The 25,540-nt window shown below is 38.4% G+C and overlaps 2 protein-coding genes across 15 annotated transcripts in view; both read right to left on the bottom strand.

Annotated features, from left to right (window-relative positions):
• On the bottom strand, nucleotides 1–14,787 carry LOC111873831 (NADPH-dependent diflavin oxidoreductase 1). Of its 8 annotated transcripts, none has more exons than XM_023868831.2 (10): nucleotides 14,648–14,787; nucleotides 13,088–13,179; nucleotides 12,459–12,641; nucleotides 11,354–11,605; nucleotides 9,960–10,131; nucleotides 8,944–9,195; nucleotides 7,779–8,033; nucleotides 7,431–7,595; nucleotides 4,130–4,356; nucleotides 1–291 (listed from the first exon to the last, which is right to left on the bottom strand). In XM_023868831.2, exons 2-10 carry the CDS (start codon nucleotides 13,174–13,176, stop codon nucleotides 63–65), a joined length of 1,824 nt encoding a protein of 607 aa, XP_023724599.1. In that variant the 5' UTR covers nucleotides 13,177–13,179; nucleotides 14,648–14,787; the 3' UTR covers nucleotides 1–62. The 8 variants fall into 8 exon arrangements, with proteins under 8 accessions (XP_023724599.1, XP_023724598.1, XP_023724597.1 ...); XM_023868830.2 differs by lacking the exon at nucleotides 14,648–14,787 and adding an exon at nucleotides 14,277–14,631; XM_023868829.2 differs by lacking the exon at nucleotides 14,648–14,787 and adding an exon at nucleotides 14,418–14,631.
• A 5,853-nt stretch (nucleotides 14,788–20,640) lies between these two features.
• LOC111873830 (histone-lysine N-methyltransferase NSD2) overlaps nucleotides 20,641–25,540 on the bottom strand; it is a 41,308-nt gene continuing 36,408 nt past the window's right edge. For 5 of the 7 annotated variants that reach the window (XM_023868821.2, XM_023868826.2, XM_023868822.2 and 2 more), the window contains exon 19: nucleotides 20,641–23,344. In XM_023868821.2, coding sequence (XP_023724589.1) covers nucleotides 22,286–23,344 — 1,059 coding nt within the window. In that variant the 3' untranslated portion in view covers nucleotides 20,641–22,285. The remainder of the gene's footprint in view (nucleotides 23,345–25,540) is intronic. The other 2 variants (XM_023868824.2, XM_023868825.2) reach the window with 2 other exon arrangements.

Here is a 25,540-nt window from a genome sequence, read left to right as displayed (position 1 = left end):
AAAAGGCAACCACAAGCTTTATTCAATAGAGAAATAGCATCGCTGTAAATCTAATGGACACATCAAGCCCATGTTTCGCTTTGGAAATGGGCAGTATTTTCTAGATTTTGCATGAAGTGTTGAGCTTCATCATGCAATAGTTTCCCAACACCGCAGAATACATCCTTGACAAAAGCCTCCTTCACTGCTGCAGGCATATTGTTTGAGCTTCCAGCAAGAAATACCCAAGCTTCAGATGATAGCAAATCCCACAGTAGAGCAGCCTGCTCCTTTATAAGGTGCTGCACGTAACTAAAAATGATCACAAAAGAATTTTGACAATACCCACCTAGAGGGAAAGCCAGAATGAGCTGGTGGGAAGATATAACAAATGATTTATTGAGCTGAAATTAAAAACATGGAGATAAAAGGCATATAATATAGAGAATAAGTAAGGAAATTAAAAAGTACAAATACAGGGATGTCATGATATTCATAATTCATTTCATGAAAATCTGTCAGTTAAAACATTATTAGGGAAGAAGAGACGCATTATCTCATCATGCAAACTGAGCATCTGCTAAGGGGAAGGCATGCGCAACAATGGGCTGGCATAGGAAGGAGAATAACAAGACAGTTCAGCTATTAATCATTTGTCACACAATTAAGAATCTGAAAGGCTGGAGAAGAGTGAGCAGTTCCCACTTTCCTGCATTCCACAAGTCTGACAAATGGTACTTGATATAAAAAGCCTATCTTTCCTTCCAAAATAAGGAAAGTTTGCTAAAAGTTGTATGACCTAAACCACACCATTGATAGTCATGACAGCATAAAAGACTATTGTAGTACATGCAAATGACATCCTGTTAGGCAAGAAAATGGAAGGAATGGAAAATAAAACCCATAAATTGCATAAGAGTTTAGAAATGTCAAATTTAAAAACAATGTGAATCAAGGTGTAATTATAAATGGCTGAGAACATGCAAAAATGCTATAAGTATGTGAGATTTGAAGTTCTTATGGCAGTCATTATGAAGATAACTGTCATCTGGGATGTAATGCTGCGTAGTCTGGTAATGTATACAGACATTCAGCATCACATCCCAGAAATAAAACATACTTTGAAAATAGTTTACATTTCTTATCATATTGTCACATGTTGGGTGTATAACGCGACAAATAACTTCACGCTGTATTCGATATAGCGAATTTTATTTCACACTCGCTCTTACAATCACAACACAATTCACAATTTCACAACTACTGCCATCTGCAGTATTACAATTACTTGGCCTGCAAATGTTAAGACTACAACTGACTGGTTGACTGTTCCAACTCAACTGTCTCTGGCGACGGCTACATTTCAACTCGACTCAACTCAACTCAGCTGTCTTCGGCGGCTGCTACACTTTAACTGCTCACTGCTGACTGACTGCTGCTATACATTTCAACTCGACTCAACTCAATTCAACTGTCTTCGGCGGCTGCTACACTTTAACTGCTCACTGCTGACTAACTGACTGCTGCTATGTTCCAACTGTCTTCATAGGCAGTGTAGTTCTCTTATAAACCCTCAGCTGGACAACGAGAAAACGCCTTGCTTCCTTGTTGCCTAGTCGCCTGTTTAATGATGTTGTTGGGCAGCACTGCCAGGAGTTGTTTACGGCTACGTAGCAACTGCGGCGTCCCGTGTTACGTCACCGTGGGGAAAGGGGTGTCTACCGAGCGTTGCGCGCTGATGGACGGAGTGTTGACTTGCCTGTTACTGCAGTAACAACAGCGCTCCGATGCCGCCACGTCAGCGCTGGGGAGGGAGGGGGTGTCCTCCATAGCGCAACACGTCACACTGCTCCCTCCTTAAGGCTGTTTGTCCCAAATAGCCTAACGGTGCACCCCTGTTCCTTTTCTTCCAAAAATGTGCTTGCTGCCTCTCCTGTTGTTTCAACTACTCCTTGTAGCAACTATTCTCTGGCCGTTACGTCCGCTCCCCTCTTAAGACCAGCTCATCTTGAGCGGTTTCCTTTCAACTTGCCAGAAGATCCAGTTGTGTCATATTCATCCATCGCACATTCACTCTTTCTCGGGAAGCCGGTACTTCTACGTTACTGGTTCCTCCTGTGTACTATTCCATTTTTTTCCATTTCGGAGGGGGTCAACCCCTCCACAACGTCCAATCTTTGCCTTGTTGTAATCGGACAGAAGATCCGACTATTTGCTTCGCGATCTTCATGCCGACAATCTCGTAGAAAGTCTTCTTTCGAGTACTTCTCCCTCCTAGGTGTGATCGCTGTCCTGATCTACACCCTCCGATGGCGTTCTTGGTTGGGTCCTTCCATTGGTTGCTGACTCGTAGTTCCTGTTTCAGACCTCTGTCCCTTATGCCAGTGTTGCATGCAGGGTACTTCCAACATCGTTCAGCATTAACCCTGATTGACTATTTCTTTTCAAAATTTCCCTTGCGCCGTGTCACACCTGCATGGCTAGTCATATTTCTGTCGGCAGCCAATTCGTGCCGTGGTCCACACTTTACTTTGGTCGAAGATTTCTTGAAGGTGTTACTCTTGCGCCATGCCACTGTTGCATGGCGGGACACCTTCCTGCAGGCAGCAGCCAACTTCATCCGGGATCCACAAATTCCTTGGGTTGGTTCTAGTGGCTCTCCACGTCGCGCTGCAGCTTGCTTCTTGCCCTTATACCGCTTCTTCTGTCCTTTAACCGGTTTCACTACGGCTTTTTCATTGGGGACTTCTTGTTGTTGGGCCACCTCAGGTTTCCTGTCCACTGAGGTCAGCTCTTTTTCTTCTAGACGTGCCTCCATCTCTTGGCAGGCCATCGTCTCTTTTCTGGTATCCGTTGTTTCTTCTTCAGGTTATACAACCGCTATCACTGTAGGGACCTCTTGTTGTGTCGCCGCAGGTTTCATGTCCACTGAGGCCGGCTTTTCTTCTTTCGCATCACTAGATCCTCTTCTTCGCTTGGATTTGTCTCAAATTCTCTATACTTGCCTCCATTGCATCTTGGTAGGCTGTCGTCTCTTCCTGCCAGGCATTCATATTGGCTTTCAACCTCTTCTCTCGCATGGCGGCCGTTCTTCCTTCAGTGGCTCTCGTTTCTGCTTGGATGGCTCTTGTCTCTGCAGCCATCTCTTCTCGCCAAGCTTTCAAGTCGGCGTCTATTTTTGCCATGAAATCTTCTTGGGCGGCCAGCAGGCGTTCCAACATTTCTTCAATTTTCATCATGTGGCAGTGTAACACTCGTAACTTGTGGCATGTTCACGTTCGTAAAGCAATTCTGACACCAAATTGTCACGTGTTGGGTGTATAACACAACAAATAACTTCACGCCTATTGGATATAGCGAATTTTATTTCACACACACTCTTACAATCACACAATTCACAATTTCACAACTACTGCCATCTGCAGTATTACAATTACTTGGCCTGCGAATGTTAGACTACAACTGACTGGTTGACTGTTCCAATTCAACTGTCTCCGGCGATGGCTACATTTCCACTCAACTCAACTCAACTGTCTTCGGCGGCTGCTACACTTTAACTGCTCACTGCTGACTGACTGCTGCTATATTGCAACTGTCTTCGTAGGCAGTGTAGTTCTCTTATAAACCCTCAGCTGGACAATGAGAAAACGCCTTGCTTCCTTGTTGCCTAGTCGCCTGTTTACCGATGTTGCTGGGCAGTGCTGCTGGGAGTTGTTTACGGCTATGTAGCAACTGCGGCATCCCGTGTTACGTCACTGCGGGAAAAGGGGTGTCTACCGAGCGTTGCACACTGATGGACACAGGGTTGACTTGCCTGTTACCGTAGTAACGACAGTGCTCCGATGCCGCCAAGTCAGCGCTGGGGAGGAAGGGGGTGTCCTCCATAGCGCAACATGTCACAATATAGTAAAATTTCATTAAAAAAATTCCACTAGCAAATTTCACACATTACAGACTTGTCTATTTTGAAACAGCACAGAACCCTAGACCATTGACTGAAAATGGTGTAAGCAGATACTGAGACATGAAGATGAAGCTTCTACAAGCCACTTCAATTGATTTCACATCTTTACAGCACATCTTTCTAAAGATGTTTTAATATTATCTTCCCATCTATTCCAAGGTCTCCTATGGGGGTTTCTATACTCACATTTTATACTCCTGGTCTCTAGAAAAAGCGCAAAATAATGACAGTTGTCGTTCTTTCTGTAAGGACAGCCATTCATTGCTACAATGGAAGTCACCACTTTTGTTCCGACATCCAAAAAATAGGTATAAAAGTTTGTCAGATGCTTGACCCAGTGCCTCTCTCTCATGAATAAAGCTTCGAAATGGGGCCACACCAGTGCCAGGGCCAATCATTATTACAGGACTACCCTGAAAATAAAACATATAGCCATTAATGTGATTTTGTATTTACAATGTCTGTTACTGTTTGTTACAACAAAACAAATGCTTTTTTTTTTCAAACTGTACAAAAGTAATGTACTGAACCATTATATTTCTATTCTTTCCCTAATATTTAAAGCACAACAGACCACTGTAGGTCGCAGTGCAAGGGCTGAGAAGGCCTACCCTTCATACATTCATTCCCTAATATTTAGTTGTAACTATTGCTTTATGGATCTTAAGAGAGAGAGGATAGGATGGTATGGATTGGATTGATCTGGCTCAGGATAAGGACGAGTAGAGGGCTCTTGTGAACACAGTAATGAACCTTCAGGTTCCATAAAATGCTGGGAAATTCTTGAGTAGCTGCAGAATTTGCGGCTCCTCCAGAAGGGCTCAGCTCCATGAGTAAGTAAGTAAGTAATTATTATTTTAAAATTAATGGGAAATTAAAATGACTGATTATTTTGGACAATGGGGGGGAAGAGGAATGCATATAGGATATTGGTGGGAGAGCCAGAAGGAAAGAGACGAATGGGAAGACCAAGGCATAGGTGGGTGGACAATATTAAAATGGATCTTAGAGAGATAGGATGGGATGGTATGGATTGGATTGATCTGGCTCAGGATAGGGACCAGTGGAGGGCTCTTGTGAACATGGTAATGAACCTTTGGGTTCCATAAAATGCTGGGAAATTCTTGAGTAGCTGCAGACTGCGCTTCTCCTCAAGAAGGGCTCAGCTCCATAAGTAAGAAAGATTATTTTGGACATTAACCATCATCCTAATTTGTCTTTGAAACATTTCGGATATCGGATTGTTTCTATCCTTGTGTAAAATGCCCAACAGTACAGCCCGTGTATTTAGAAGTGACAGTCCAGGAAAAGGTGCGCAGTGGATGGGCAGGTCCATTCATGAAAGTTGAAGGGTGTTGTGATTAGTCATTCGTATGTTTTCAGTGCAAGCAGATGTCTCAAGCTCAGTTAAAAGCATTCTTCCTTGTAGAGTCAAGTTAAAAATGTTGACTCTTGGAGTCTTATTTGAGTGTATTATTCTCTATTTACTGCATTAATATTTTATTTCAATGTTTATTTCTATTCGTTGATTTTCTATTTTGTTTATTTATATTTGTACATTTTTTCTATCTCCTTTAACATGCCACCTACACAAAGTAAATTGAGTGGAAAGGTGTTGCATTCACAATCAAGAGAAATTGTTAGTAATGTATACAAGTATATGAAAGAGGCTGGGCCAACAATTACAGTGATGAACATGGGAGTGGAAGTAGCAAAGGAAACAGGTGTATCAGAAAGTAGTGTCAGAAGAATAATAAGAGAAACAAAAAATATCGAATCTGGGGCTTCCACTTCCTTTTTGACACCCCATAAAGACAGACCTTGGAAATGTCCACTAGCCACTTTGGACAACTTTAATGAGTCTGTGGTGCAAAGAACAATTAACGACTTCTGCATAGTCGAAAAACAGAGACCTACCCTGAAAAAAGTTCATGAAAAGTTGAAGAAAACGTTAGAGTTTGAGGGATGCATCTCCACATTAATTTTTTTTTTTTTGAAACTGGGGTTCCGCTGGAAGAAAAAAAATAATCAGCAGATACAGGTAGAACGATATAATATCAGAGCCAAACGTCTTTGGTATTTGCAGCAAATTAAAGAATATAGGGAAGAGGGCCGCCCAATCATCTACATGGATGAAACCTATATTAATTTATTGCACACCACCCCATATGCATGGAGTGATGGATCCATCCAAGGATTATTTTCCCATGTCCAAAGGCCAATGGCTCATTGTTATCCATGCAGGGGGAGAGCAAGGTTTCATCCCTAATGCCTATGTGTGCTTCAAATCCCACCAAAATACAGGAGACCACCACAGCGACATGAACTACCCAATTATGAATAATGGTTAAAGGAGTGACTTATTCCTAACCTTCCCCCAAATTCTGTCCTTGTCATTGATAATGCTCCCTACCATAATGTACAACTGACCAGAGCCCCTAACTCAAATTAAAGAAGAGATTTTATGATATCCTGACTAAAATATATCACCTTCCACCTATTACCTTCAATAACACTGATTTTTCATCATTGCGGAATCCAGACATATATAATATGATCCTACCACTTAAACTAAAATACCTTTCCTATAAAATAGATGGAATGTTTGCAGAACACAGTCACAATATTTTACGACTCCCTCTGTATCACCCAGAACTCAACCCAATTGAGTTAATATGGGCCACCGTAAAAAATTGGGTTGCTCAAAACAATACCACATTTAAATTGGATGACATCATTAAACTGGCAGACCAAAAATTGGCTTCCATAACTGCAGAAGAATGGCAACGTAGGTGCCAACATGTAAGGAACATTGAGCAACAATTAATGGCACGGGAAGGTCTTTCGGATACAGGACGGAAGTTCGTCTTCCATGTTGGTGGTGACAGTGATGACAGTTCTGATGATAGCTCCAATTCATCTGGTGGTGATGAGGAAGGACAGGCATGTGGAAATGATATCTATGTGGAAATTGCCAGTGTTGCCCCTTTAGAATAGACCTGTGTAATATGTAAATAAACTCTTAATGTATATAACCGTGAAAAGTGTATATTGTGTATAATGGATAATAGTCTGCCATATGGCACTTAAAACTTAACATTGGATGTGTGAACATCATCGAGACTAAACCGCCAACACTATGCAACACAATGAGGTAAGATATTATTTCCTTTTGAGAACGCCTGTACTGCATTCCCCTCCACACTTGTCAGCTCTCCCCGCCACTACCAATACTTCTCCTACTCTGTGTCGGAGGACTGTCACTTCTAAATACCCGGGCTGTACCTGATGATGGAGACAAAGTCAAGTCTCTGAAATATTGTTTTAAATAAAAAATATAATGGGTAATACCTCCCAAAAAATCAATCATTGTATTAATATACCATCATTATAAGCTTTTAGATCTTATATAATTGGCAGTTAATTTCTGTTTAACAATCAACTTTCAAAATCACATTCTTCCCACACTCCATCTTTAACTACTTACTTCTGACACTGGGAAACGGAAAGATCCTCTTCGTAACCAGACTGGTATGTTCATTCCTGGACTCAAGCTTGCCAACCAGTTGGAACAAAGACCAATACGTGGGGTTACCAACTTGGTACGGTACTGTACTACAGCCACCAAAATGTGAATTTCTCCTTTATGAGCCTAGAAGAGAGAATACTGCAGTGCCAAGTGCATAACACTTCTGACTTGCAGTCAGTGGGTGACCAGGTCAAACCCTGGCTAGGAGACAAACTATCCTGACAGGTTTCCCATGGTTTTCCTCGGTCCCTCCAGGCAAATGCAAGCACCTTAAAATTAGGTCACAATCATTCAGTATGCACTCACCTTTGGAGATGATGCTATTGAAAATGCCCTTGGTCCAATGGGTTGTAATAATTCAAACATATACTCAAGGGGAATGTTTGCTGTTGCATGTGGGAAATCTTGCAGCACCTCAAGAGCTGTTCGGCGTGGACGGTTTGAATAATTATATAATTCCTCTTGTCCTTCTGGGGTTGAAAATTCAATCAGTTTCTCTTTTTCAAGGTCATTTGTGGTAAAATGTGAGAGCAAATGGAAAAAATAACGTCGTGGTACAGCCTGTAACATGAACAGATCTCTTACTGATTAGTGTTGAACATTAAGTCCTTTCTCTAACACACTGTAACCTCTTAAATGTTTAATTTGATTGTGTGGCTTTAAAGACACTCCAGCCAGAAAATGTTCAGACAGAAGTTTCTTTCTTTCTGCAGATACATGAACTAATCCACTGGGGGATTTTATATAAAGTATAAAACTTGCAAATTACTGAATAAATAAATTTCTTAACTAACTGGTTTTCCTTGAACAGGTGAAAGTTATTAAACTATTCAAGAAATTTACTCTTCTATAGATCCCAAAAATTTACCATGTTCACAAAAGCCTACCACTGAACCTCATCGTGAGCTAGTTCAATTTAGTCAACTTCTGAACCCATTTCTCTAAAATATATTTTCAATTATCTTCTCATTTATACCTAGAATTCCCATATATTCCTACCCTTTAGGTTTCCTGACCAAAACTGTATCTGTATTTCTTGTTTCCCCATATATGCTATATGCTCCATCCATTTCAAACTTCTTGATTTAATCATCACAAAAATATAAGTAATGAGTACTTACTGTAAAACTCCACTGTCTAAGGGCAGTCGCACACCAACTGTATCAAGACATGAGACAAAAGACGCAGTCTTGCTTCATCCGTGATTCGTCAGCATCATGACTCAGACCAGTGTGCAGTGGTTTTCATAATCTCATTCATTTCAACTGTGCTCCTTTCTTTGCATCATGTCATACACATTGTGTCTTGATGCATGCCGGTGTGCGGCCTACCTAACATGTCCCTGGTACTTGCGCTTTCTTAGACACAAATATTCCTCTCAGCACCCCGTTCTCAGACATCCTCAGTCTGTGTCTCTCCCACATAGTGAAAGACAAAGATTCAGACCCAAACAGATCTTAGTCATGCTTACATTGAGATCCCAATATCGCTGAGCACATTCCCTCAGTGTAAGAGGATGTTTTAATGCTAGTGGCACTGGAGCATCATTGTCCCTTTCTGTCACTTTAATCACAGCATCAGGATGTAGCCTCCCATCAGACCCAGTTGATAAAAGAGTAAAGAACTGGTCAACTTTATCTGGTCCATTGTGCGGACAAACCATAAGCACGTCTCCAGGGGAATACTGCAGTTTTGGGGCTGACAACTGAATAAGTCTTACATCCTGCAACAGTGAAAAGTAGCCAGAACATGTTATTGGCATTTTGTCCACAGGAGATACAGTAGTACAGTCAGTTCCCCTGTATCAGCTAGGCATAAACATAAAATATTAAAAGGCCACATAGGGAGATATACCACTAAAGGTTAGTGTCTTCTGGGATGCGATGCCATGTAGTCTGGTAGACGTTTACAAGCATTTCAGACCAACATGCTACTTCCTTTTTCAAAATATGAGTATGCTGAATGTAAGAAAAGTGGTACAGACATTGGGAAAGTGATGAGTGGGCTAGCAGTGAGCGATTCAATCAGAGTAAGGAGAACGGGAAAGAAACCGAGGGCATAAAACCATGATGATGGCCTTGTGTGCCCCATATTCATAATTTTTTTACCTTGAGAGGTGACAGAAATAGAATGCATGCAGTAGTAAAACATAAATTTGATAAAGAGTGAATTCAAACAAGATACTTTCAGCACAGATGTCCAATACTCTATGAAGTAGTCACCCTGTGGCCAATATTTCTGGAATGTGGTCCACATACCTACCAAAACCAATTAAATTTCTCTTGAATACTTTTGTATTCTACATAACTGCCATAGAAGGGGCTGTGCTACCTCATGATGATCTGTAGATCCGAAGCAAGACTTGAGCCATGAATTCTTTTGAAAATTACTGATCAGTAACCGGTACCTGGAATTTGTACTACTTGGACAGATACTTAAAGCAAGTGAACAATATACAAAAGAGTACAGTATTTTGAATATTCATACCTGAAAGTGTAATGGTGCTGTTGTTCTTGTATTTCTAATAACGCTGACATAACATGGATTGTTTTGTGAAAATTCTTCTTTTATATTATTAACCACATTTCTCTTCAATAATTCTTTATTGCTACAATTTTGGTTGTGTGTTTCATCAGTCTGACTTAGAGATACAAGCCACCTAAGAGAAAATTGTCATTTATAGCCACAGAACACTGTTAGTAAGTAGTTTATTTAGCTTCCTTCTGCTAAGAATAGTGATAAACATTATGCAGGAATTTCCAAGCTGTTTCATAAAAATGTACTAACACAAAAGAAAGAACTAATACTGGAATGTCTGAGGACCTGTAAGTTGACAACACAAATGAAGATATACAGGAAGAGACATGATGACCATGAATATGGAATGGATAAAGACAGGCAACAAGGGATAGCATGGAAGTATAAATCTACAAAATAATAAGATTCAGGTAATGCCTAAAAGATACTAAAAATGACTATGGCCAGTATATGTATTAAGTTTCCTAAACTGCAAACACATGAAGCGGAGATGATGATGAAAAAAGAGGCATCTCTCTGCCCAAGACAAAGAGGCAACAAGTACTTAACATATCTTGCATGTATATGCCATTAACTAAACTAAAAACTAAACTTCATGGCTTTTAGTCCACGAGCAATCTCTACCAACTGAGTGACCGTGGCATGTTAGAGAAGTTAGTGTCAACTTTTGCGGATAGAGGGTGTTGCGTGGTGAGCACAACAAATCCCCACGGCCATTAGTCTCGGTTTTCTAGACCAGAGCCGCTACTTTTCCATTCAAGTAACTCCTCAATTATCCTCATGAAGCTGACTGGACCCCTTTCCAGACCCACTACTTCTCAGAAAATCTGGTAGCGCCGGGAATCTAACCTGGGACCCCTGGACAGGTAGCCAGGAACTCTGAGGCAACATATGCCATTAACACACACATAAATTACTTGTACAGAAAACTGGAATCTAAGCATCACTCAGATCTTATCATGGCAGGCACAGTAGAACCTGCCTTATCACTTCTCTGTCATGGAAAGAAAATTCTCTTAAATAAAGTTATAGTAGTGCCTACTGAAGCATATGGGGGGATGGATATAAAAGCTACCACATGCATGTAAGCAGTCATTTCAATCTCTGATCAATTTACCCCAAAAGAAAGAGACCCGGGTATTACGGAAGTTTGGTGGGCTTCAGTACCAGGCTGGGGTGCATCAAAAAGAAAATTTCCAGCCTTACTCTTGTCAAAGTCTGATCACAGAAATTCTGACAGAATCGGCAATGCTGTTCTCTGACAGAAAAAGGGTTAAAGCATAACTTCATATAAAAAATAAAATGCCAACACTCTACTCTTTCTCCCTCAAGACAAGACATACCTTGGTGGGCAAAGACTATCTTTATCTAACGGTATTACACCATCAGGCAGAGGGCAGAGATCAGACAGCTTGATCCATAAATCAAGAATCCATGGATCAATGACTGCATCAGCACCAAGATCATGCTGCTCATCTGCAAGACCAATGTTTAAAAGGGGCTGGCCTCCCAGTTGCAAAAGGCGACGATGAAGCTTCTTTGCTGCATAATTAAATTTGGCATATGAAGAATCACCTAAACCCAGGACAGCATATCTACAAATGGAAAACATAAATATAACAGCATCTGTTATCCACAAATGATGGCATACTTTTCATTAAAAACAAATTTCCATACTACACTTTACTAGAGCGGTTTTGTGGACTTTTACCACCTCTGCCTCAAATATGCGTCCTAAAATGGTAATAAAAACATGTGAAAATGAAGTACATTTTCATGCTTTACTTTAAAACTTAATCTATGTCTACAACAATTGTATTTATATTCACTTCTTTTCCTTTATGTATAGAAAGAAATTAAACAGAAATGCACATCTGATTCAACAGTTCCATCCATACTTTAAAATGAGTTTTCCCAACTGTTCCTTCAGCAAAGAACACCAACACAACTGAGTGTCTGTACAGTTGGCTCACATTTAGAATACACTGACCTTCAAGACTGCTGTTTTGTGGAATCTGACCCCATATAATCTGGTATATATTTACCAATGTTTTGGAGAAACCTACTACCTCCATCTTCGGCTGTCTTCTCTGGTATTGCAGATGAATTCCTCTATATTATAGATGGAGACAGAGGACATCAGATTCCTCTGAAATGTTCGTAAGCATCTACCAGACTAAACTGTGTCTAAAACATCTTCCATAGTGCATCATCATCAGACAGTGACGTAGGGCGTTATCATACTACATTATATTTTCAATATGCAATGGGAAGCAAAACTGCCATATCGATGAGTTTGTTGAACACAAATATTTCTTCCATAATTCTACCTACAAAAGGTATGATGCCGTCTAAGGTGTTTTACATCAGTATAAATGACATCACATCTCACAAGACAGTAATGTTCATAGTCACCGCGGAAAGAATCAGAAATCTTATAATACTGACCTTACTCCTTGAAGTGAGTCTGCAGGGAGATTTTTTCTCAGCAAGAATCTCCAGAACACTTTCATGTTATCTGGTTCTTCACCTTGGCCAGTTGTTGAACATATGAATATCACAATTGATTCATGTATCAGCTGCGATACTGGGTAATCATCCATTGCCCGAACTGGGCCATGAAAATGAAATCTAAATAATCACAACACAGACAACATTAATTTGCTTTCAAAGTAATTATAACACAGACTTGTAACATTAAAGAAAAGAGTTATAAAAAGTAAGCTTTCAATTCCATATCTCAATGACACTAGTGAAGGCTGAAAGGCATCATGCAGTGACAGGACGATAGGGCTGTGTCATCAGTTTCTCACTGCAGAGGCCCAGGTTCAATCTGTGGTTGATACAGCACCAATAGGGCAAGTTTTTCCCCAGATGCTTCCATTTCGTCTGCCAATTATCATTCTACCAATGCTCGGTTCTCTCATCTAACAACCAAGGCTTCCACAAATGGCCCACCTCTGACCTAATGGGACTGAAGTCTGACCCCATATAAGAACAATAAAAAAAAACAGGAAATTACATAATAAATATCTTTAGGTTTATGTTTCAAATGTTATAACATAAATATAACTAACCTCTTTGCTTCTCTCCAAATTCTTTCTGCCACTTCCTTGGCAGTTCCCGTCTGACTTCCATAGAGAAAAGTTATTTTCCGGTTTTCCATTTTCTGAAAATGATAACTTACTGAATAAATTTATGAATCCTCTGGGGGTGAACAGTATTATCCAGTGTTTTCCATAAGTCTTTTGTAACAGCTGTTAGTATGGAAGCAAATTGATAACAAATGAAGGTATAAAATTACACAAATCATATATGTGAAATCATGATTAAGGGATTAGTTAACAAGATGGATAGCAATGCTTGGGCCTTTCATATTTACACCAAAATTTATAACAAAAATACTGACTTTGATCCAGTTCAACACGGTAACCTGGGATTAGTGAATTTTGTGATAAATAGATAATATGTCAACCACACTAACGTAAAATACCCAAATATAAAAATTCTGGGAACTAACACCTTAAGTTCTTCCATATACAAGCTACTTCTCATAAAAAAATTTGTACTAATAACACAACTTTCTTTGTTGGATGATGATTCATAAAATTAATGCTTCCTAATAAACTCTTCTTCTAGCAACATTGACATACTTTCACAATACAGCAACCCGTTATGCTTGCCTCTTCTATTTTCATGTTTTCACGTACCTGCACTTAACTAGTATCAGACATCCGTAGTGCTACAGGCTACGTTAAAACAAACATTTCTCTTACATTTTCCCCAACTAATTAAAAATCTGTGAATGGTTAGGTCATGTTCAATTCTCTTAACTAGAACAGAATAGAATTTGTTTGTATTTCATAGATCCTCCATACGCCTAAGCCAAGAACATGCAAAAATACAGATACAATACTTGTTTACAATATGAACAGCAATATAAATACACACACATCTCTCATAATACACTATTATATCAAAATAATGATATCAGAGAAGCATCACCGTTATTACTTGCAAGTATTTACAACTGACAATATTTAAGCAGTTTGTAACTGATAATTATTCAACAGTTTAATATCATGATATAAACTTTCGAGTCTACAATGAAGACTACTAAATAACTTAATTCCAGTACAGTAAACTCCTTTCTAATATTTACTGACTACTGTGTCGGGTGCAAGGTTATATCGCTTTTCCCTCGTTACTCGTCTGAAAAAATTCCATGTTGTCCACCACATATAACAATGAAAGTAACAAACTCACAAGCTAGCATAAGAATGTTCCATTTCTTAAACAATTCCCCACCAGTTGTGTTGGTCCCTAATGGGCATAAATAAAATTTGTATTCTGTAAGAGGCCCAACAGTACACAGTATCACTTATATACGCTTAAACCCATTGTCACCATGTTATGAAGGTATGAAGTTTCTCCTTAACACTGCCGTGCTTTGTGTTTCGTCGCACCCCAAGCATGTCTGAATTTGCAGTAAAAACTACTTCAACACTGGTAGAACTGTACTGTTCCCGAAAGTTTTGACGGCACGCAGCAAATAATATTATTTATATTACAAACAATTGAGGTTAAGCGAAAGCTAAAATACCACTATCATAAATTGCAAATAAAAGATTACCAACCTACAGCACTAGATAAGGCACACAAGCCTGTCAACAATCACTTTTCTGATAGTCTACATCGATCGACAAGTAGCACAATTAAACAACTTCCAAATTTACATTACAATGTGTTCAAACGCCGGCGGGAAGTTCAAACATCCTTAGAGATAAGGGTGTGTCCTATAGTCGGCAATTATTCGAATGCAAAAAATTTTTTGTTTACAACATTTCGGAATTTTCTAATAAAATCAAGTATTTCTTACAAACCAAATTAATTTCATCTGTTATTATATTAATTCAGTGAATGTACAAAACCATAATTACAGCACTAATGATAATAACTTTTATGACCTGAAACAAATGCTAATATTTTTAAATCTCTCTTGATGATATTTATGACAGAACTACAGATGAAAGGCAGAGAACAAAGGGGTAAAGAATAATAGCTTTTTTCTTCATTAAACATTCCCAAGGTACAAACAGTTAATAAAAACTAGAATGTTTTCATGGAACAAACATGAATCAGAGTTTTTCTGACCAAAGAGAATAATAGTTTAGGATTGATTGGAAAATTAATTTCATTATGATATAATTCCCACATACTGTAATATGGTAGTTGTACCAATGAAGATTAAACTCCTCTCCTAGTAGTATTATTACAGGCTGTAGTATGATGAGAACAGTAGCAGTAGAACTGTCTACTCTTAATGCTAGTTCTTGGTTAACACCAATAGTGCAATTTGAATCCTGTTTTGGTATGGGTAATTTTTCAAAATTCTCTTTAAGGGTGTCTATATTCATATATGTAAAAGCCATTCATCTCCATCATGCACCACAATGAAAATTTTGACTGGTTCATAAGCATTGAATGGTGTGGGCACATTCTTCATACTGGAATAATGCTAGCAACAAGCTTTTGTGTCTGAAAATGTCTTGTTATAATGACAGTTTAAAGAAAGCTGTCATTAGCTGTAAAGGAGCAACTGCAGAGCACATCATCTGGGGCAGTATTTGTGGGCTTACATTGGCCATTAGTAGGTTACAGGATGGACCACAGATTCAATTCTTAGCATGGCCAGATTTCTTTCTTTCTTACTGCATTCAGACTGGCTCTTGGGCTCACATAGCTACCTGTTCAGTGGATATGGAAGGATATCGCTTTGAAGCCAAAGTGGCTGGTAAATGAAGCAAACCACTCACATCTAGGTTAAAACAAAAAGCTAAAGCTATACCTGTACCAGGCCGTGAAGGCCCAATAGGTTGTGAGACGTCAAGGCTCCCACTTTTCTTTAGACAATCGGCTCATAGATGGCAATAAGGTTGTCAGCCTTATGCACTGGCTACCCTTTGCCCCCCAGGAAGATTCCTGGTACTCATTTCTGCTAGAGGCTGAGTCAACCCCAGGGCCATAATGCAGCTGGAAGGATTAGGTAAATTGAAAAAATCCACCTCATTGAGACTCAAACCCATGACCATCTGGCTTGTAGCATAGTATCTCAGCCAACTACGCTACTGCATGCCCCCCACTCACATTTACAGCCAATGTTAATGCATGGAGCTACTTCATATGCATTAACGCCACGATGCTTAATTAAGAACATGGTATATCTGCATGTTACTGTGCTTAATTAAACAATGGGACATTACCTTTACTCAAAACTAATGCATTCTGAAATTTTCCATTATTTAATGATCACTGAAAAGTATAAAACCACTGACATCAAATATTTATTTATTAATTAAATCTTTGCTAACTGCAAATTAGGGAAAGAAGTAAATTACAAACTGCAATTTTAACACTTATAGTTTTTAGTTGATTATTTAATGACACTATCAGGCTCAAGACCATACAGCATCAGTAACATTTCTGTAAGTTCCTTCATAGCACAATATGAATGGCAATCACTTCACTTCTATGCCAATAAACATGATATACACATATATTTATCAGACTCCACAATTAAATTAACTTGACATACACACTTACTTAAGCAGATCTAAAAATACAAAATCAAACCTGTGTTCATTACTTCTCTTGCCACCTTCATAATACTAGTTTCAGTCAACTGTAGAAAAAAATGCTACTATCTAACAAATTAATTGCAAATTTATGCTTGTTTATTATATAATAACAATTTAAGAAAATTTGTGTGAATTTATCACAAGGGACTTCTGTATTTAAAATACAGCTCCTAAAGCAATAAAGGTAATGCTATCCCTATAACAGGCCACAGAGGTCGATACAGTTGAGACACTGAGGCTCCCACATTTTCTAGACAACTGACTCACAGATGGCAGTAAGGTTATCAGCCTTAAGCATCAGCCACCCTCTAACCTCAGGAAGATTCCTGGTACTTATTTTTGTTAGAGGCTAAGTTGATGCCAGGGTCATAGCTCCTACAACAGTTCTATAATAAAACAGTCAACACAGAAGCCCCCATGTAGAATATTATTGCATCACTAAAATCAATGTGCTAAAACAGTAATTCATTTAGTCAAAATTGAAACAGTTACGTTGTGGTGTTAAATTTGCAAATTTTAAAAATTTTGGTAAAAATAAAGTGTTTGACTAAAAGCTTTAAGTGACTAAAATAAAAATATGTACAAAACAAAAAAAAAATTCAAATATATATATGATGCCCGAATGTACACCAAACACACAACTAATTTTCCATATGCAATGCTATATATTTTGGGTATTCTGTGAAATACGAGTTTCCAAGCTGTGAACAATTTATAGTTCTCCAAATATTTAATTCCTATCTACATATTCAACAATTCATACATAATCATTCATATATGAATGATTCGATTTCACACCTATTCCAGTAAATCTACTAATTAATAGATGTAAAACTTTAATTTTCTAACATTAAAACCTACAGAGAAAATTAACCATTTCCCTAAAATAATACTCCTAACACTTCATACTAAATACAAACAAAAAGGAAAAAGGGGGTCAGGGGAACACCATAAATTTAAATCACTGATTGCCATGTGCATATACATGTCATATTCAGTTGCTAAGAAATATGTCCGAAAATGTGTGACCTAATAACACTTTAAATGGATCTGAAAGAAATAGAATGGGAAGTTACAAAATGCATTTATCTCTGGCTCAGGAAAGAGACAGTGGGAGGCTCTTGTGAACACAGCAATGAATCGTTGCATTCCATAAAATGTTGGGAGTTTCATTAGTGGTTGAGCAACTGGCGGCTTCTCAAGGACTCAATTCCACTTAGTTCATTAAGAACAGAAAAATTATACAGAACTATGGAGTGGTCATGGGCAGTGAATGGGGTAGGAGAGGACAAGCCAGGGATTACCCCTCCCGTGTTTTTTTCTTGTAAATAATCAAAACTGTCTAGAAGAAAAAGAGGAAATTTATACCAAATATTAATACTGAAAGATATTTCAGTTTGTGGTGCCATCTACATTTAAATCTATGAATTCATAACTGTGCAATCTGCAAAAATATTCTTAAATGTAAGAGTGCAAGCTAATTTTCTGACTCCCCCACCACAGAAAAACTCCTCGTGGCATAAATGGAAGTAATACTAATATCATTCCTAAGATAATGTTATAATTTTGCGTCTCAAGTCATGAACTATATTAAATATACTAAATGCCTGTTCATATAAAATGTCCTGTCTAATGTCTATGAAAATATGCTGGCAGTGTCATTTCTTGATACAAATTTGAGTTCTTTCATGACAGAAAATTATATCCAACTTACCATACATACAAATATAAGTATTTTTACAAACTGAACCTAAACATGGAAAAGACTAATATATTGTGTCCAATATCATAAAACAAAGCAACACTTATTAAGGTTCTCATGGCAAAGACTATATATAGGAATCTTCTATGACATGACACCATGTTGTTTGGTATACTGTTAGCAACATTTCACATGACCTTATTACATCCATGTTTAGGTTAGAACTGCACAGAAGATAAGACTCTTCAGATTAAACAACTTCTGTGAAAATAGTATTTCTGACATTCATTTAAAGGGTTCTCACTGAAAATCTCAGCCTAGATATTGCATATTGAGGTATTTCAGGTGAGTGTAGGCATAACACGTGTTCACTACACCAAAATACATATAAATGGAAGCAATATCAACATGTGCTCACAGTATTCAGCCAGTAACAAGCTGTAAGTATTTCTCAAACTGAACTTTCAGTCCCCTTCTACTCTTTACTGTTACATGTAAGTCATAATACTGTACTCTGACAACAGTTTAATTCTGTGACCCTTCATTACTCGCATTTCAGCCCCACATCACACAAACTCTTAGAGGTTGCACAGAAGTTCATCATGAATTTCATATGTCCCATAAACACAGTTTTGTATGGCCTTACTGTTTAGTGAAAAAGCTTGTTTATTCACAGTACAATCTTCTTTTTCTTGAACCTGTAGCCTCAGAACATAAATGAGAAAGAAAAACGCATCATGAGATATATTATTTCTTTCCCGCATGAAGAAAACAATGAGTTCATTCAATCTACAGAATTGTCACACGATTGAGAAACCTTACTTGATCTGTGATAACAAAGCTCTGCATTCTTAACCTCAGCACTAGATGGAGCTAAATCAACTTTATATTCCCATTACCAATTTTATATCTTTCAAAATATCTTTGCAAGTAAGTTGTCATCAGATGGTGACAAAGATCACTACACCATCAGAAAGTTACAAAATTATTTTTTCAGCACATAATGGGGACCAAAATCACCAAACACTGAGGACATTTCTTCCATAAGACTACCTATTCAAGGTATGGCAGACATGCACAAATGTGTTCAGACAAAAAACAGAAGGCCAAGGAAGCCATGGAGCTGATGTTCACATGATTTATTTAACAGTGTCAGTAGTTCAGACTGTATAGTGCATACAATAGCATGATCAAATGTAAAATTTGAAAGGATGTGGAAGGAAGAGTGTCCTAATTTGACACACTATCCCAGGATTTGCTTGGAGGAACTGAGAAACGTTCGATTTACATATTGTATCTAATTTGATTATTTATCTGGTTTGATAGTGTGTTATATTTTAGTTATAGGTTAACCATGTCAAGAGTGATCATTTATTGTTGACAAATTCTAACCCTTTAGGCTCTTGGGAAAAAGGATTTCAAGAATGATGTATTTAATGATTCGACTTGTTCAAGTGTTACTGTTGTAGCAATTATGAATGCCAAATAAAATGAATTAATGAATGAACTAAATGAGATTTGAATGAGGCACCTCCCAAATGAGTCAGAAGCATTACTGTTCCAGCCAACTGGTTGGTTGACACTCCCTTCAATGACTCAACTATCCTGGTTCTGACTGGTCTGTACTATTAGAAATAAGCCACCATAATTCAATGTACAAACAGGACTAAGTTTAACTTTGAGGTATTCATGGCAGTGAACTTCTGAGTTGTGATACCATGTATTATTGTAGGTGGATACAAATGTTTCACAGAAACATGCTGCCTCCATCTTGAAGGTCAAAATGTGTAGTGTGAGGCCACTTAAATCCCCAAACATGGGTTAAGTAAATTACAAGGAAAAATGATGCAATCGAACAAGAGACAGTGGCTATGCAAATGTGATACACTACTGAACCTGATTAATGTAGGACATGAGATTTTCAGAGCAGTCACTGAAGAGTCACTTCTAGGATGCAACATCATGTAGTTTAGCAGAAGTTCAAGGATGGATCAGAGTACACACTGCCTCCATATTCAGGGGGGGGGGAGCCAAGAAACCAGCAAGCAGAGGCGCTATGCTACAAGCTGGAAGTTCACAGGTTCAAGTCCCAATGAGGTCACTGGATTTTTTCAGTTGACCTAATCCTTCCACCTGCACTAGGCCCTGGGGTTTACTCAGCCTCTTAACAGAAATGAGTACCAGGAATTAATTAAACAATTTTCCTGGGCCGGCACGTAAGGCTGACAACCTTACCGCCATCTTTGAGCCGATTTTATAGATAGTGTGGGACCCTCAACGTCTCACAACCCTATGGGCCTTCACAGCCTGGGACAGGGACAGCTTTACTTTTTTTTCACCAGCAAGCAGAGGTCACATTCCTCTTTGACTATGAAGAAAGAGGCTCTATGTTCCACCACAATGTCAGGGAACCTCTACTGAAACATAGCGTTACATACCAGAAGACAGTACTCTTCTTAATGGTGTTCCCCAAAATATATGTAACAACACTTTCTTCCCACTACTGATATTGGAGCTTAATGGTTTGCAATCCCCCACTACGCTTAACTCCAATGGCCAGAGATCACTGTTAAAGAATGGGACATAATCCTGGGCACTCAAGTCCTTTTCATGTAATGAAATTTACTTCCAAAACAGCCTAGTAAATCCTGCATATCCTGTAGCAAAAGACAGGTCAATACTGAGGTTAAATAAAATAAAATTTGAAACAGAGAACACCTTCGCCAACTGCAAATTTCACATATCTGCAGTTTTCTATTTAAATCCATTTGTCAACACCATGTTTGGTTTCATGTGTCTGCAGCTTTTATTTCTGGTACACATGGAAAAAATTGGTAGCTCAAGAAGAGGTTACACACACAAATTGTCATGAATGCAGCGTCATTATCATGGACTTCAACACTCAGTAATCTAATGTCTTAAATGGTTACATAAAACAGACGATTTCAATGTTTTACTTAGTATAGACACAGAGACCCAAGCTCTGAGCTATGTAATAGAAGCATAACATTGTCTGCTAATGGTACGGTCATAGCTATGGTGCAACTCAACAACACAGCTCTTGTCTTGCAGAGTATCAATGGTACCTGAATACGTATTATTTTTAAACATGTTATTTCACATTTTTTGTGTTTAATGAAGGAAGACAGGCAACTTTGTTAGGTTCTGCTGAGTGTTACCAGTGGAAATGGCTCCTGTCACACCGTATTTCCTATATAGCCTTGGTCTCACCAATAACAATATTTTTAAAAATGTCACCAGTGTGGTTGGTTAGGCATTGTTGTACACAATTACCCTGAAAATAAGACATGCTTTGCATAGCAGTTTGAAATAAACATCTGGAACAATATACATCTACACAATGAAAACAATGTTCATCACCTTGAGAGAGAACTCTGGTCTGCAATTACTAATCTCAAGCCAAATATAAAAAGACTGAGGTATGGAATGCAAGTCTACTCACATTTTAAACTCAACTGAATTTCTGCACATATATAAAACAAGATCTTAAACTGCATAAATTAGAGTGAATTATACGATCATACATGATCACTACAAAATTAGCAAGAGGAATATATAAAACATGACATGTAAGGGCAGTTCCATGAGAAAATGTATACAGGACACAAAGAAAATGTAGCCCATACAAAATTATTGGCACAAAGACCATAAGTCATATATTCAAAAGAACAGGCTACTTGCATTTCTGCACATTGAGAAAACAGGCTTACTCATTATTACAGTGTACACAACGTTCATTCATTACAATTGATGGAGCGAATGAAATGTTGCTTTAATTGATAAATCAGCTGCAAAAAAAGATACAAATTACTTAAACTGCAGAACTACATGTTACATAATGGTCAACTAATCTGTATAATGCACTAAAAATATGCATGACAAGTACCTTAAATCTGTTCAGATGCCAAAACCGGTCAACTTTCAACTGGCAGTATGAGTACACCTGAAGCTTCAATTCCATTGGAAGCCACAATATCAGATGGGCTACTTCTGGTTTCATTGCATATTTTCTGCGTACCATTACTTGAATCTCCTTCAATCTCCTTCAAAGGCACGTCTTCCATGATGTGTACACCTTCCTTCTCTTCTTCAGTAGTTTCTACTTTAAGACCTCCATTTCCCCCACACTGTTCTTCAAAATGAATATCATCCCCTTTAAATCCAAGTTCATTTGACACATCAGATGAAATTCTGCTGGTTTGAACCATTTTTTTCTTTTCTAGGTCTTCTCCCAAGCCATTTACAGACATATCTTTAGGCTGCAATTTTTTCTTATGCCTTCTGGCAAGTTTATTTACTTTCTTCTTAAAAATTTCATTATCTGAGAAGCTTTCTGCAAGACTTTCAAGTTCATTATTCAAATCTACTTTGTTGAATGCAGATGTACCACAGAGGCCTTTATTTTTATGCTTCTTTGTCTCACGATTCTCCTCAACTGTTGGATTTTTTGGCTGACCACTTCTTTGCTTCTGAACACCATTACTGCTTTCTACAGAATCTTCAGTTACGTTCTTGTGATCCATAATATTTTCATCACATATCACAGTACCATTCACTTCTGGAATCGATTCGTCATTGTGAGGACATGTATCATCTTGAATTAAAGTGTCTTCCTTTGGAAATTTTTCTTCATTCATGTCTTTGAAACTCTTTATGTCAGAATCAGAAATATTTTCAGACAGGCCATCTTTGTCTTCATCTGTAGAAGGCAGATTACATTCTTTTATCACAGTCTCTTTCTCAGCACAGTGGAGCACTGCAGTTTCTTCAGACAAAGCATGAGATTTACTTCCATTTGTAGTTTCTATTGCAAGATCTTCATCTTTTGTCTTTTGTGAAATTTCCTTATCAGCATAACTGACTTCAGGTGTGGGATCTGATGACTTTTCACTAGCACCTTCCTCTTCTGTTTCCATTTTATTACCGACTTCTGCCACGTCTAATGATTCTTCCTTAACGTTGGCTGGTGGTTCCTGCAAACAAAATAAATACCATCTCATAATGAAAGTCTTTCTAATATGTCACCAAGATTAATTATATCTTGTAATTTCTTTGTATGATAAAAGGACTTAAATGCACTAAAATGCTCATATGTAAATTTTTTGCCCAAACTTATTACTAAAGAGCATCAATGTTTTCTCCCAGTCTCCTTAACACTTTGTGGGTCGCGTACCCTTTAAAAGGTTTTTCGCTTTTAAACATGGTGGACCATTCGCCTGTTAACTGGTTTTTAGAACACGATAAGTTGCAACACACTATACATCTCTCTGGCGCCACCCAAATGAATGACTACCGCGTAATATTACTCCAGAATGTTTGCCTAGTACGTAGTAACTTGGCCTTGCTGTTTTGGTTCCCCCTCCAAAGGAAAATAATCTTTGACCCTTCAAGCTGTTATGTACCAGGCAGGATGTGTGCTATATGAATCAAGGACAGAAGCGGTTGAAGACGAAGCGATATCTCGGAGAAATGGAAATATCTTACTCACTCTCCGATGAGCTATTTGACGTGCCTTGTGAGAGGATTAGTGAAAGTGAGACAGTGGCAGTGACAGGGGTCAACAAACAATTGTGGCCACAGACAATAAAAGTAAAAGTAGCTCCGACGAAAGTGCAGGTAGAAGTGCAGGTAGTAAAATTGCGGGGACAGCCACATGGGGAAAAGTAGACAAAACGCCTACTTTGGGACAGTTTACTGGAAATCCAGGGGTGAAACAAATTCCATCCGACTCAACGCAAGTGTCTGAAGTAGCAGAACTGTTTTTTGGAGATAGGGATACTCGTGTTGTGAATATGATTTCCACAATTCATAATTCGAGCATGGTTGACGTTCAAAGAAGACATGGACAAAAAAAGAAGCCTATTTGTATTTCTGAGTATAATATGTTCATGAAGGGAGTTGATAGAGCCGATCAATACTTGGCCTATTATTCTCTTCCTAAATAAACAATAAATTGGACAAAGGAAGTTGCCTTGTGACTTATAAATTGTGCCATTTTCAATTCATTTTTGGTTTACAAAAATCTAAACCCCAATTCGAAATTGAAATACAAAGCATTTCTGATGAATGTGGCAAAGGCCTGGGCTACAGTCCAGATGGTGGCGGCAGAACGAAAGTCAGACACAGACTTAGTGCGACTGGGACCATCGACTCCCACCCCTCTCAGGCCTCATGTGGACCCCCCTGGGTGACTCTCGGGTGATATGCGGAAATATACCCTCGTGAAAATCGTGAAGAGTGAACATTCCAAGGGGAGGCATCCTTCTAGGCAATGTCCCGTTTGCACAGTTCACAGAAAAAGGAGTATGACTGCCTACATTTGCAAGTTCTGTGTAATGCCAATTCACAAAGGGGAATGTTTCCAGAAATATCACACTCTCAAGCACTTCTAGGAGCATTGGTAAGTGTTCTCCAAAAATTTTAGTTCGTAAAATTAATTATGAGATTTTATATTAATTTTTAAAGTGAACAGTGCACAAGTTAGGGTAGTAAGTTTAAAAATGCCGGTCCCCATGATGATTTAAATATTTAAATTGCCAGTCTGCAAAGTGTTAAGACATCTCTTGGTAAGATGTTCTCACAGCAGTTAACATTAAGATTACAGTCTTCTGAGTATCTGACATCATGTAGTGTGGTAGATGGGCACCAACATTTCAAAGAAATCTGCTGCTTCCATCTGCAGGGTAGGAGAGTATTACTTTTCTACCCTGAAGATATGGGCAGCAGGCTACTCATTCATTAGTTAAATTTGCATTTATATCATACAGTGTACTATAAAACTGAATATGTTAAAAATACATGGTGCAATCCAAAAGTTCAAGAAATTTTAATTTTGTGCGCAAATGGTTATGAGTACATCGAAATACCGCTAAGTGTCTCCCTACACACCCTTCTTGAATCAGTGTAGCAAAGGGCATCAGGTTGAGCGGTTGGGTTTATTGTTGGTGAACATATTTCCATTGTTGTGTTTCTGTGAATTTGCAGTTTTGCAATGGCTGATCTGAGAGAGCAGCATGTCTGTATAGAGTTTTGTTTTAAACTTGAGAAAACCACTGCAGAAACTACCAAATGTTGAAGCAAGCTTTGGGTGACAACAGTTTAGGCCAGACACAAACTTACGACTGGTATAAGCATTTATAAAATGGCCGAACATCGACTAATGGTGACGA

This window comes from Cryptotermes secundus, unplaced genomic scaffold, assembly GCF_002891405.2.
Source record: "Cryptotermes secundus unplaced genomic scaffold, Csec_1.0 scaffold215, whole genome shotgun sequence".
NCBI lineage: Eukaryota > Metazoa > Arthropoda > Insecta > Blattodea > Kalotermitidae > Cryptotermes > Cryptotermes secundus.
Note: the sequence above shows the minus strand (reverse complement) of the source record. Positions and strands in the feature narration are given on the sequence as shown.